Raw genomic sequence first — 13,773 nt, 5'->3', positions numbered from 1 at the left:
AAAAAAAACAACTATTTTTTTCTTTTCTTCCTTTATTTATTTATTATTATTCATTTTTTTTTTTTTAAGAGAGGTTCTCACTCTGTCATCCAGGCTGAAGTGTAGTGGCATGATCACGGCTCAATGCAGCCTTGACCTCCTAGGCTCAGGTGATCCTTCCACCTCAGCCTCTTATAAAACTAATTTTATAAAGATAAGCATAATCAACCAGGTGCAGTGGCTTACACCTGTAATCCCAGCACTTTGGGAGGCCAAGGTGGGCAGATCACGAGGTGAGTGTTCAAGATCAGCCTGACCAATATGGTAAAACCCCGACTCTACTAAAAAATATAAAAGTTAGCCGTCCATGGTGGTGCACACTTGTAGTCCCAGCTACTTGGGAGGCTGAGGCAGAAGAATTGCTTGAGCCCGAAAGGCGGACTTTGCAGCGAGCCAAGATGGTGCTACTGCTTTCCGGCCTAGGTGACAGAGCAAGACTCTGTCTTAAAAAAAAAAAAAAAAAAAAAAAAAATATATATATATATATATATATATATATATATAAACATAATCAACAACTGAGCTATTAGAAACTTTTCCGTTCTTCTCTCATCTTCAAAACTAAACACCATATTTAGTAAAAGACTAATCACAATGTTTCCTGAATGAGAATGATGAACATTCATGTCTGGGAAGCAATAATGATCATCACCTATTTACTACGTAAATATTACAAATAAAAGAGAATGGGCCAGGCACGGTGGCTCATGCCTGTAATACCAGCACTTTGGGAGGTCAAGGCAGGCAGATCGCCTGAGGTCGGGAGTTTGAGACCATCCTGGCCAACATGGTGAAACTCTGTCTCTACTAAAAAAAAAATACAAAAAATTAGCTGTGCATGGTGGTGCGTGACTGTAATCTCAGCTACTTGGGAGGCTCTAGTGGGAGAATCGTTTGAACCCAGGAGGCAGAGGTTACAGTGAGCCAAGATTGTGCCACTGCACTCCAGCCTGGGCGACAGAGCGAGACTCCATCTCAAAAACCAAAAAAAAAAAAATGAGAAAAATATCTATTTTTCGGGCTGGGAGTGGTGGCTCACACCTGTAATCCAAGCACTTTAGAGGCTAAGGCAGGTGGATCACCTGAGGTCGGAGTTCAAGACCAGCCTGACCAACATGGTGAAACCCCGTCTTAAAATAAATAAATAATAAAAGTTTAAAAAAAAAAGAAAGAAAAATATCTATTTTTCAAAAGCTATTAAGAGCAAATAAAAATAACTGAACTCTCATGTAACACGTTTAGTTCAAATCATCAAATATATACATACTTTATTATAACATCAGGTTTATTTCTATCTGAAAGCTAGATCCATTATCTGTAGTTAACCCATAAAGAAAATTTCTATCTTTTCACTCAAGCACATAATTATCATTAGTCTTATACCCTGTTAGTTTATTTAACCTTGACTTTTACTAACACAAAAGCAAACAGAGGACACAGGATTCTTTTTAGTGTAACATGAAATCCTAGCAACAGCAAGAAAAGACAATAATATAAATTAATAAGCAACATTTCTATTGAAAAACTGTCTTTTACCTCTCTGAAGTTAACAAGTCTATATCCTATGCCACTAAACAATCAGGCCTAACTGATCTCTCAGATTAATTTGATCTTTACTTTTCTCTAGTTACCTGTTACTCTTAATATAAAATATAATCTGATGAGTCAACTTTTTCATATAAAAAGTAGCCATTTTTTATATATAATACTAATCACACTAGGAAATATTTTTCTGTACTACCATTTTGAAGTTTTAGGGGACTGCTGGAATAATTCAAGTCAACAGAAAATCAAAATCAGGCCAAGAATCACCTGATTAGAATATGAATTTACATCTTTTTATTTTAATAAGCAATAGAATTCCAGTATTGAGTGAAAATAATGGAAGAAGAGTTTAGGAAGGGACACAAAAACAGATGGTAAGAAATCAGAGAGATGGATCTAAAGACAAGAAGGTGGGATGAACTAGGTATGACTTTTGACATGTTTGAACTGCATTATTTCCATAATACTTTTAATTTACTAGATATGGATCCATAGAGATTATTAGATAAATACTAAACAAGAAAAAATCCAATAGATTATTTTCATGTTAAATGTTATCAAAAAATCCTTTTCCAAAAAGATATCTTCATACATAACATAGGCATTTATGGTCTAACTGTGATATAACAAGGACCCTAGGAAGAGATATAAATCAGAAATATTCTATAAAGTCAATAAAACATTATTACTATGTTTAGGATTTTCCATTTGTGCACTATAAAGTATAATTCTGTATAGCACCATATCAAACATATTAGCAGTGGTAAAAAAAAAAATCATAGTTTATTTTCTCCTCATTGTGGTATTTCACATTTTCTTTGAGATCGAGTCTTGCTCTGTAGCCAGGTGCCAGGCTGGAGTACAGCGGCTCAATCTCAGCTCACTGCACTCTCCCCTTCCTGGGTTCAAGCAATTCTCCTGCCTCAGCCTCCCTAGTGGCTGGGACTACAGGCAGACGCCACCACGCCCAGGTAATTTTTGTATTTTTTAGTAGAGACGGGCTTTCACCATGTTGGCCAGGATAATCTTGATCTCTTAACCTCATGCTCCACCCGCCTCGGTCTCCCAAAGTGCTAGGATTACAGACGTGAGCCACCGTGCCCGGCCCCACATTTTCTTTTAAAAAGCTTCCAGTCTTGGCTGGGATTGGTGGCTCATGCCTGTAATCCCAGCACTTTGGGAGGCCGAAACGGGTGGATCACCTGAGGTCGGGAGCTTGAGACCAGCCTGACCAACACGGAGAAACCCCGTCTCTATTTAAAAAAAAAAAACTCTTCCAGTCTTAAATGTTTAATTTAAACAAAGATTGTGGCCGGGCACACCTGTAATACCAGCACTTTGGGAGGCCAAGGCAGGTAGTTCACAAAGGCAAGAGATTAAGACCATCCTAGCCAACATGGTGAAACCCCATCTCTACTAAAAATAAAAAAATTAGCTGGTGTGGTGGTGCATGCCTGTAGTCCCAGCTACTTGGGAAGCTAAGGCAGAAGAATTGCTTGAACCTGAGAGGCAGAGGTTGCAGTGAGCTGAAATCACGCCACTGCACTCCAGCCTGGCAACAGAGCTAGACAAAAAAAGATTGTATCAGATCAGCATTCAGCTCTTATTTAACCAGTTCTTTCATTTGATACATATGATCTCTTAACTCATGCTTTCAAAATCATTAACATTTTTAAATTGTTTATATTTACCTATCTTTCCAATTTGTTTACAGTCTTATTTTTCCTGTTTTATCTATGATTTTTCTACCATCTTATATCTCTATATTTCTAGAATGATGATACTTTCATTTAGTGTCATTTCTATGTCAATTTTTCATTTGCCAAAATGAATAGTTTTCATTATAGAATGTATAAGAAATGGTGTCTTTTCTTTGCAGCTGAATTTTTTTCCCAGGCACTACAAAGAGGAACTCTAGCCTTCAAATTTGAACGTACTAATGGCAAACCATTTTATTTAAAAAAAAAAAAAATATATATATATATATATATATCTACATATACAAGAATAGAATTGAAAAGTAAAAATGTGGTATATACTTTTGTCTAGGATTTTTTTTAATACAAGTTACTTTGAATATAATTGTAACAGTATAATTTTTATTTTATTAAGAGTATCACATATTAATTGTGGGGTTACCAGAAACATCATTTAATGGCCATGTATTATAACATTAATTAGACAGGACCCTTTTCCCATTGTCAGGCAATCATCACATTAAATTTAAAAAGTGACTGCCAGAAAGACTAGCACTGTTTTGATAGGAAGGCTAAATTTCAACTCCGTTGAATAGTAGACATTTTGAATTTACTTGCAAAGTTTAATAATACCCAAGTGTAGGTTTTCCAACCTTGTTTCCAAAAAAGAAAAAAAAAATTAATTTGGAAAATATACATTCTATTTAAAAAATTAACAAATTATATCACACCAATTACTTAAATTCCCCTCACTCTGGGCCAAGTTTTTAATTACTATTAATAGATGCAAATCTAGACTATTGATGTAAAACATCCATACATAAATATTACTAGACAATACTTGATATTATATACCATTGTGAGTTAGTAGCACAGTAGTTAAGAGCCTAGGCTAAAGTGAGGCTACTTGGTTCTACAATTTACTGGCTCGTCACTCTGGGTGAGTTATTGGACCTCCCTATGCCTTCATTTGCTCATCTCTAAAGTGGGATAATCATCATCATCTCAAAGCGTAGTTAGGAGAATTCACTGAGTTCTTGTTTGTTTGTTTCACTCTGTCTTGTTTGTCTTACTCTGTCACCCAGTCTGGAGTGCAGTGGCATGATCTTGGCTCACCACAACCTCTGCCTCCCAGGTTCAAGGGATTCTTCTGCTTCAGCCTCTTGAGTAGCTGGGATTACAGGCGTATTTCTTTTTGTTGTGTTTTTAGTAGAGATGGGGTTTTACCATGTTTGCCAGACTGGTCTCAAACTCCTGACCTCAAGTGATCTGCCCCGCTTGGAGTTCTTATTTGTAAAGTTCTTGGCACATAGTAAGCAATCTATAAATATTATTTAGTTGTTTAAAATTGTTTAACTTTAGCTAATATTTATTGAGTGCTTACTACGTGCTAAATTAAATGCTTTACATGAATTTGCCTCAAATCATCTTCACAACTACCTAGGATAAGACACTATTATTGTGCCCATTTAAAGATGAGAAAATTGAACCAAAAAAGATTATTAGGCTAAGGCCATACAAGTAAATGTCAAGAGCAACAATTTTGAACTCAAATCTAGCAGCATGGCCTACAATTTTAACAAAGGTTATAGGATACACTATACACTAGAAGCAGTAGCCTCCTTCAGTACTCTATTTTAAAAAGAGGACAGGAGAGGGCCGGGCGTGGTGTCTCACACCTGTAATCCCAGCAATTTGGGAGGCCGAGGCGAGCGGATCATGAGGTCAAGAGACCATCCTGGCCAACATGGTGAAACCCTGTCTCTACTAAAAACACAGAAAAATATTAACTGGGCGTGGTGGCGTGCACCTGTAGTTCCAGCTACTCGGGAGGATAAAGCAGGAGAATTGCTTAAACCCAGGAGGCGGAGGTCACAGTGAGCCGAGATCACGCCACTGCACTCCAGCCCGGTGCCTGGCGACAGAGTAAGATTCTGTCTCAAAAAAAAAAGAGGACAGGAGAGTCACAAGAGACTTTGCTGAAATAAACTAGAATATTCCAAGAAATAGTTTACAAACTATAAAATAGAGTAATTAAAAATTAATGTAAGAAATAAGTCACTATAATACAGAAATACTTATGTATGAGGTGATATGATATTTGATATTTGTTTTAAAATAATCCAGCTTCGGAGAGAAGGGATAAAAGAAACAAGATTAGATTGACAATGTCTAAACTGTGGTGATGGGTATATGGGGGTTCATTATTTTTCTCTCTCTACTTTTATATAGTCTTTAAAATGTCAATAATAAAAAAGAAATAGCAACAAGGTGGCACAGATTAGACACTTCATTATAGACGCAAACAACTTTTTTAAGACACCCTGTCTCAAAAATTTTTGAGACATCACATAATTGATACTCATACATTTTTATTATTTCTAAAAGGGTAGCCATACTTTAAATAATTGAGAATCTTCTTAACTAAAATGAAAAATTAACAAAAGTATTTAGGCATAAACATGTAAATATATATACTAAATGGTTGCTGTATTTCCATCAGCTCACTAAAAATATTTGCTTAAATAATTAATGCTTTTTTTTTTCAAGTCTTTCTCCACCCTGATCATCTCTATGATTATGACAATCTATGGTCTGTTGCCCAGGAAATGGGATGGGTTTGTACAGACAAATATGTCTCTACAACATGGTCACAAATTGAATATGACTAAAAACCAGAAATCTGCTTCACTAAGAAACACTGCTAAAAATTTCTCACTTCAAATTGTAGTTTTAAAAATATTTGATTTTCACACTAATACATATCTATGGGCTTCTGATATGTACAAATATAACCAATTATTAATTTGAGAACATTTTATATGCTCTAAATTATACTGTTAAAACAATTTAGCTGATATTAAAGGAAAAAAGCATTTATTAAGCTAGACATTATACTAGGCACTTTAATACACATTGGCTCACTAAACTTAAGAGACAAATACATTTTAAAAGGAAGAATATTAAAGTTTAGAGACGTAAAACCATTTGCCCAAAGTCACAGAACTAATAAGTAGCTAAGTTGATATTCAAATTTAAGCTCAACTACAAAAACCCACATTCCACCCACTATCCTAGACTACCTTCCAGGGCGGCAAAAATCTTCTCAAGTCAAACTTAAATATTTAGGGCCTTTTTAAAGTAGACGGTAAAATGTTTCTTACTGGTTACACGCATATTTCACTGTGGCAGCTTGGCTTTGGATAAAGAACACTAACCAAAACACAGAAAGTATTATTTCTTCTACTGTGGGACTTTTTTTTTTTTTTTTGGTTTCTTAATTTCAGCCTCAGTTTCTCTCTCTACAATTGGAAAATTAATATCTTTGCTGTCCAATTCGAGAATTACAAAGATTTAAAGATGACATATTGTGAAATCACTTCAAAATCTACAAAAATAACACAGAATATTTTATGTCTTAAAATATTAAAAGCCAAAAGTTTTCTAAGTAAGTGTAAGCTGTTTAATCTACAGATTCTATCGACATTTCCAGAACTTTCTAAAACTCTTTCTTCTAAGCATAGCTCAATCATCATCGCTATTACTTGGCTTTCCTTACCCTTAAGTATAATGCAATAGTAATGGTATCAATGCTTTTGCAATAAATAATTAACATATCATTTTGAAATGCTCACCATATAAATGTTCTAAATTCTGAATTTTAAAACTAATTATGTTTTAAAACTAATTATGTCACTCTTTTATATTCATGTTAATCTTTGGGTCTTTTCACATTCTATTTTGTATATAAAAAGCTAAAATGAAGATTTGGAATTCTAAAGTAGAACACCTAACACACAATTTAAAATGATTTTTTTTCAATGATTCTCAAAGCAGATACAACAGCCAACAAGCACATCACACAGAGCAACAAAATTTACTGAAACATTCAGCTGCTCTAAAAGAAGGATCAGACTGTTGCAGAAGAAAACTATATTGTGTGAGTTTGCAAAGTTTCATACTTTCCCATTTAAACTTCATTTCAGAGAAAGCCTTTGCATACTAACACAATATGCTTTAAAATGATACTCTGCTGACCTTCCAATAGTCCAGCTCTATTAAAATTCTGTGTTGGGTGTAACTTCAGAGAATCTGAAAAACACAAAAAGCATTAGGTACTTTTTATGCTGAATGAGGAAAAAATGCCAAGGATAGCATACATCTCTTATATAACTGCAATGTATATATATATATATTTTTTGAGATGGAGTTTTGCTCTTGTTGCCCCGGCTGGAGTGCAGTGGGGCGATCTCGGCTCATCGCAACCTCCGCCTTCCGGTTTCAAGCAACTCTCCTGCCTCAGCCTCCTGAGTAGCTAGGATTACAGGCATGCGACACCACACCCAGCTAATTTCGTATTTTTAGTAGAGACTGGGTTTCTCCATGTTGTCAGGCTGGTCTCGAACTCCCGACCTCAGGTGATCCACCCACCTCGGCCTCCCAAAGTGCTGGGATTACAGGCGTAAGCCACCATGCCTGGCCAACTGCAATGTATTTTTAAGAGCTAAAGCCCGTATTTGTGAATACATTCCCCGCAGAAGAGGCTGAATTGCCTCTACTCTGGTCTAAGCTAAACCTAGATTTTCATAAAGTATATGTTTCATGGAAAATTATCTGGTGACTACTGCCCAAATGGTGTTAATGTCTTGACTATTTTTAGCACTCAATTCTAACACATTAGCCCTGCTCTAAGAATCATTTCTTGATATGTCTCTTTCTTTTAACATTCAAAACTACAATATTTCTAAACTACTTCAAGTAATGCTGCCCGAAAAACATCCTACAGTATAGTGGCAGCCAATTAAAGTCATTGGAGCAACAGACAGTGGCTACAGTTACTAAGTAGGACTCTGTGTACAAAATCAATGGTCAGTCCGTAAAGTCCAGTACCTTTCAGAGTAAACCATCGCACTCTGATTCACTTACACAATTTAGAGACGCTACTATGAAGGTGAAGTCCCCTTTTTTGGAGGGGATGGAATAAGCAAACAGGTACATCAAACCAAAAGCAGAATTTCTCAGGAAGGGGGTTCACAATGGCACTTTTTTTTCGTACGGTGAAATGAATACTTAACCATCCAGTTAAGTTTTTTGACCCCTCCCGGTGGTTTAAAAGCGGTAAAGAGCGCAGTGGGAGTATTTTGGTTTTGATGCCCCTTGCACAGGAAACCTGTTCTGACACATTCTTGTGGTGTCCAGTATAGGAATTTCACCTGACTAGAGCTCAGCTCCAGTGCTATTATTTCAGATGGTGGGAATCCCCTGCGGACTTTAGCCAAAAGAATTCTTAAATGAAAAATCTCTGTCCTGAGCCCCCTCCCTGCAACCAGCCCTTGAACGGAAAAGCAGAGAAAATTCTCAAAGGACAGCGTCTGTGCCTGAGCTGGTCCTCATGGGAGAGGAGAGGAATAAAACCAATCCAGAGAAGGCACCCCCATCTTTGTAAAAGAGAAGGGAGAAGTAATTAGAATGCCACGGAGGTGGGAAGAGAAAAAAAAAGAAAATTCGGGCCCTTTCCAGCAAGAAGATGACGAGGAAAGGAAGAACGCCTGGTAGAGGGGGGCTGTCCCAACATGGGGAGGGAGTGGATTAGGCCTCAGGGAGAGGGGGTGGAACGACGGCGCACAAACAAGCTGGAAGGGGAGGAAAATGGTGACCCTGCACCCAGAACCGGCTCCAGGCCACGACGCCCGCTTAGGGGCAACTTTGCTGGGGAGGAGGGTCCGGGTAAGACAAGACGCGGCTCCCCGATCGCGACGGTCCCAGCGCGGGGCCCAGTCTGGGACCATCCCCGAGCCCGGGAGGCCGATGCCAGCGGCTCGCGGAGCGTGGCGGGGCCAGACGGGCAGAAAACTGCTAGGAGCGACCGGTGCCGCAGAGCCCTGGGGGCCGACGGAATCCGGGCCCGGAGCTACCCGCGGCTCCGCGGGGGAGGGGCCGCTACTGCTCTGCACGCCCCCTCCACCGTCACCCAGACCCCTTCGGCCTCTGCCCACTCTGGCTAGAGAAACCATCAGGGTCGCGGCTCAGCCGTCCCCAGCCGCGACGGGGACCCTCCGTCTCCCCCGGCCCGGTCTCCCCGCCCCCACGCCCCACCCCCCCAGCCTGACTCACCTCGCGAGTACAGGGACTTGGGCGATTCCAGGTCTAGGTCCGCGCTGAGCAATGAGATGAAGTCCGAGGGCATCGCAGCTCGACCCAGCCCGGCCCGAGGGCAGCGGGAGGGGGGGAGCGGCGGTGGCGGCGGCACCTCCTCTCCGGGACCGCGGGCACCGAACCGGGGGCGGCGAGGCGAGGGCGGCTGCCACTGCCTCCTCCTCGAGGGTAGTGACTTCCACCGGGCCAAGGACCGAGGAAAAGGAGGCGAGGTGGAGGGGGAACTCAACAGGGACTGATACTCCGCGGCCAGGAGAGGGGTTCAGGGTGGGGAAGGGGAAGGGGGAGAGCCAAAGGGTCCGTTCCGTGCTTCTCCTCAGCGAAAACTGACGGTCGCCGCCACCGCCGCCGCCGCTGACAGGAATCTGAGCCCCGCCCCCCCGCGGAACACTGCGCAGGCGCGGATGGGGGGGGCGCCCGGGAGCGCGGAAGAGCCGCGGCGGCCCCGGAGGGCGGGGAGGCGCGCCAGGGAACAGCAGCAACAAGCGCCTCGCTTCCTGCCGCCGCGGCCCGAACTGCTGTTCCCGACCCGGGAAAGGGCCCCGCCGCCAGGGAGGGAGGGAGGCTGGGAGGTGGCCGCGCGCTGGGGCCCCGGGGAGGGAAAAGGTATTTGCACCGGTCTGGTGGCGGCGCGCCGGCCCCGCGCGGAGCTGAGCGCAGGAGACAGAGCAGAGGAAAGCGAGGTGTCTGCCCGAGCCGGGGACGGACCCCAGAGACGGGCAGCGGGCGGCGGCCCGGCCTGCCTGGCCGTGGGTCTCGCAGGGGACCGAAGTGTCATCTCTTGGACAGCCACCAACCCTTTGAAGTTTCCATAGCAGTGTCTACAAAGGGACCGTCGAACCCATTTCTTAATTAGAAAATGGCAAACCGTATCGCAAAAACGTCAAGTTATTGATTGTTTTTAATTAAAGTACTTTCTCTCCCAACACGCCTCCCACCTTTGGAGGCTGAAATTATTTAAAAAAACAACAACAACAATAAACGATCTTTCTGATTGTGCTGGGGCATCCGGGTTATTCCGAGTGAGACACAGAAGACAATTAAAAAATTGGATCATGTGAATCCACCTGGCTGTTCTAGAGGAAAAAGAAGAAAAAAAGCAAACCTAAACGCTACTCTTCCAGTTTTCTTTCTTTCAACTTTCGGACTAGGCAAGGATGGAGGAAAAACGCATTTGAGTTTTTGCTCTTGCTTTTCTGTTCGTGGAGCAAAAGTTTCCGTTGCAAACACTTAAAATCCTCACACCGCAGACCGTTTCCTGATTCTAATAGACTTCTGAGAAAATTTTATTCAAGTTATTGAAATATCAGCTGGAGTGCAGGGTCTGCATCTTGGGAAGTAATTTAAATCTTGTGTGGAATATTGATGTCAGTAGTGGTTTTTAAGCTATTTGAATTTTTTTTTTTAATTTTATATACAAGGATAGTTACAAATCATGAAAATCAGTCTAGCTGTGTGTGTGTGTGTGTGTGTGTGTGTGTGTTTATAGATAGATATATAGATTGATAGATATAAATTATAGAGGCTTTTTCCTGTGAAATTGAGCAGTTCCTCAGGACTTGGAGTGCTAGGGTTGGGGTAAGAAGCTCTTAGCAAAGGAGGCCCCCAGTGCAGACGTCGCTGAGGCAGGGCCCTTTACAAAGTTTTACTTGCAGACCTACAGTTTAAACGTGTGTCATCAGAGCTCACCTATCTTTCCATCTCAACATTTGATTCAGGTTGCCCAATTGTCTTCACTGAATTCTGTGTAGTAATCAACCCTGTGAATATTAGTCTCTGATCAGAGGTTCAGAAAGCTTTTCAGAGCCACCCCAAAGGAGAACAGGAAAACTACCTTCACATTTCCATCTCCACTGCATGCTGTTGTGACAAGTCCCAAGGGAAGTCCCTTCATGATTGATAAGAGCCCCATTTATTAGAGAGAGGAAGATTCAAACCTCACATTGCCCAACAGGCCAAGGCCTACTGAAATCCTATAGCTTTTGAATTGGAGTAAACACACCTCTTGGAGACCTTCCCCATCTGTTAGTCAATACATAGGGTAGTGGAGAGGAAATGCAATTCACCACACAATACTAAGAAAGTTGAGTGAATCACTCTCAGCAGATCCCTTTTCCCCAGACCTATGTAATCACTTCACAAACTTAGGGTACAGGAAATCCCCGGTACTGCTCTGACCCTAATTAACTACTCGAGAACTGGCAAGGCCTCTTCCTTTTTATCTCAATACTTCTCTGCCCTTCTGTGACCTTTTTTTCCCCCATTGAGGCTTCTTTGTGTATGTTAATCAGATTTCCCCTGATTAGGTAACAGCAAAGTGAAAAGGGGCCCACCAAAGTGTGGCTTGACCTCAACTGTGAATTCCGAGAAGGATTCTGTGGCCTCAGGCCTCACCTCATTAGGTCCTGCATTAAACACGGATTATATCTAAATAGTTATTTCAAAAATCAGTGCCCACTCCCACTGCTTGCACCTGTCTTTACAGAGATAGGTTCTTTTTTTTTTTTTCTTGAGACAGAGTTTCACTCTTGTTGCCCATGCTGGAGTGCAATGGCACAATCTTGGCTCACTGCGACCTCCACTTCCCGAGTTCAAGTGATTCTCCTGCTTCCTGCTTCAGCCTCCTTGGTAGCTGGGATTACAGGTGCCCGCCACCACCCCCGGCTAATTTTTTTGTATTTTTAGTAGAGATGAGGTTTCACAATGTTGGTCAGGCTGGTCTCAAACTCCTGACCTGAGGTGATCCACCTGCCTCGGCCTCCCAAAGTTCTGGGATTACAGGCATGAGCCACCGCATCTGACCTATATTCTTTTTTTTCTTTTCTTTCTTTTTTTTTTTTTTTCTTCTGAGACAGGGTCTTGTTCTGTTGCCCAAGCTGGAGTGTAGTGGCAGGGTCATAGCTCAGTGCAGCTGCAGACTGAAACTCCCAGTTTCAAAGTAATCCTTCCACCTCAGCTTTCCAAATATCTGGGACTACAGGCATGTGCCATCACACTTGGCTAATTCATTCTGTTATTATTATTGATTGATTGATTGATTTTGTAGCTACATGGTCTTGCTGTATTACCCAGGCTGGTCTTGAACCCCTTTTTTGCAGAGACATGGTTTTGGTATATTGCCTAGGCTGGTCTTGGACTCCTGGCTTCAAACGATCCTCTTGCCTTGGCCTCCCAGAATGCTGAAATTAGAGGCATGAGCCATTGAGCCTGGCCCAAGACACATTATTTGAAAAACTGCTTAGGTGGCTAGTTTTCTTGGCCATACTTTGCAACAGCATAGAGACCTAGATTTTCATTTTGTCTTTCAAATTTCAGTGACTGAAAACACAAATAAATTCGTTAGTAAACAGTGTTTGCTCTGCTGTCATCACAAAATAAAATGCGACCTGCATGATATTCAAGATTATCAAAAATAACTATCTGATCACCGTGTCATTAGTAAATTATATGCCATTCTTAGTTCCAATCATATTTCCCTCTGTGGTCATTTAAGTCTCAGTTGCATCCCCTTTTCTTTGATATTTGAAATAGTCTAATGATATATTTTTTAAACTACCCCTTCATCTATATACCTTTTTAAAACTTCCTCTGGGCCGGGCGTGGTGGCTCACGCCTGTAATCCAAGCACTTTGGAGGCCAAGGCAGGCAGATCACCTGAGGTTGGGAGTTCAAGACCAGCTCGACCAACATGGCGAAACCCCGTCTTTTAAAAAAAAAAAAACTTGAGGGCCCACCGAGAAGCATCCCAGCAACCCCAGCACGGCCGTTCTTCCCCGGACACCATGAACCACACTGTCCAAACCTTCTTCACTCCCACCAGCACCTACCATCCCCCGAACTATGAGATGCTGAAGGAGGAACACGAGGTGGCTGCTCTGGGGGCTCCCCACAACCCTGCGCCCCTGACATCCACCGTGATCCACGTCCAAAGCGAGACCTCCGTGCCTGACCACGTCGTCTGGTCCCTGTTCAACACCCTCTTCATGAACTCCTGCTGCCTGGGCTTCATAGCGTTTGCCTACTCTGTGAAGTCTAGGGACAGGAAGATGGTTGGCGACCTGACCGGGGCCCAGGCCTATGCCTCCACCGCCAAGTGCCTGAACATCTGGGCCCTGATTTTGGGTATCATCATGACCATTCTGCTGATCATCATCCCAATACTGATTCTGCAAGTCTATCAGTAGATCCAGAGGAATCACCCGGGCCAGGGGCTCTGCCCCTGACCTGTCTCCCATGTACTCCAGCTTCCATTCCTCGCCCTGCCCCCAGCCCATCCTGTATCAGCCCTTTACCCTCACACACTTTTCTACAGTCGAGTTCAATAAAGTGCACGTGC

At 42.0% G+C, this 13,773-nt stretch overlaps 2 protein-coding genes across 2 annotated transcripts in view; one reads left to right on the top strand and one right to left on the bottom strand.

Moving 5' to 3' along the window:
• Positions 1-9,817, bottom strand: part of NFAT5 (nuclear factor of activated T cells 5) — a 131,206-nt gene extending 121,389 nt beyond the window's left edge. Inside the window, exon 1 of the mRNA XM_037742253.1 lies at positions 9,396-9,817. Within this exon, the coding sequence (XP_037598181.1) occupies positions 9,396-9,468 (73 nt within the window). The 5' untranslated portion in view covers positions 9,469-9,817. The remainder of the gene's footprint in view (positions 1-9,395) is intronic.
• Positions 9,818-13,213: 3,396 nt separating this feature from the next.
• On the top strand, positions 13,214-13,772 carry LOC108311773 (interferon-induced transmembrane protein 3-like). Its single transcript, XM_037742341.1, has one exon. The coding sequence runs from the start codon at positions 13,220-13,222 to the stop codon at positions 13,619-13,621; it is 402 nt and encodes a 133-aa protein (XP_037598269.1). The 5' UTR covers positions 13,214-13,219; the 3' UTR covers positions 13,622-13,772.
• Position 13,773: the final 1 nt, after the last annotated feature.

Source organism: Cebus imitator, unplaced genomic scaffold, assembly GCF_001604975.1.
Source record: "Cebus imitator isolate Cc_AM_T3 unplaced genomic scaffold, Cebus_imitator-1.0 Scaffold118, whole genome shotgun sequence".
In the NCBI taxonomy this organism is placed as follows: Eukaryota; Metazoa; Chordata; class Mammalia; order Primates; family Cebidae; genus Cebus; species Cebus imitator.
Note: the sequence above shows the minus strand (reverse complement) of the source record. Positions and strands in the feature narration are given on the sequence as shown.

Coding starts and splice junctions, on each gene's coding strand:
- LOC108311773 (XM_037742341.1), top strand. CDS start 13,220: ATGAACCACACTGTCCAAACCTTCTTCACTCCCACCAGCACCTACCAT.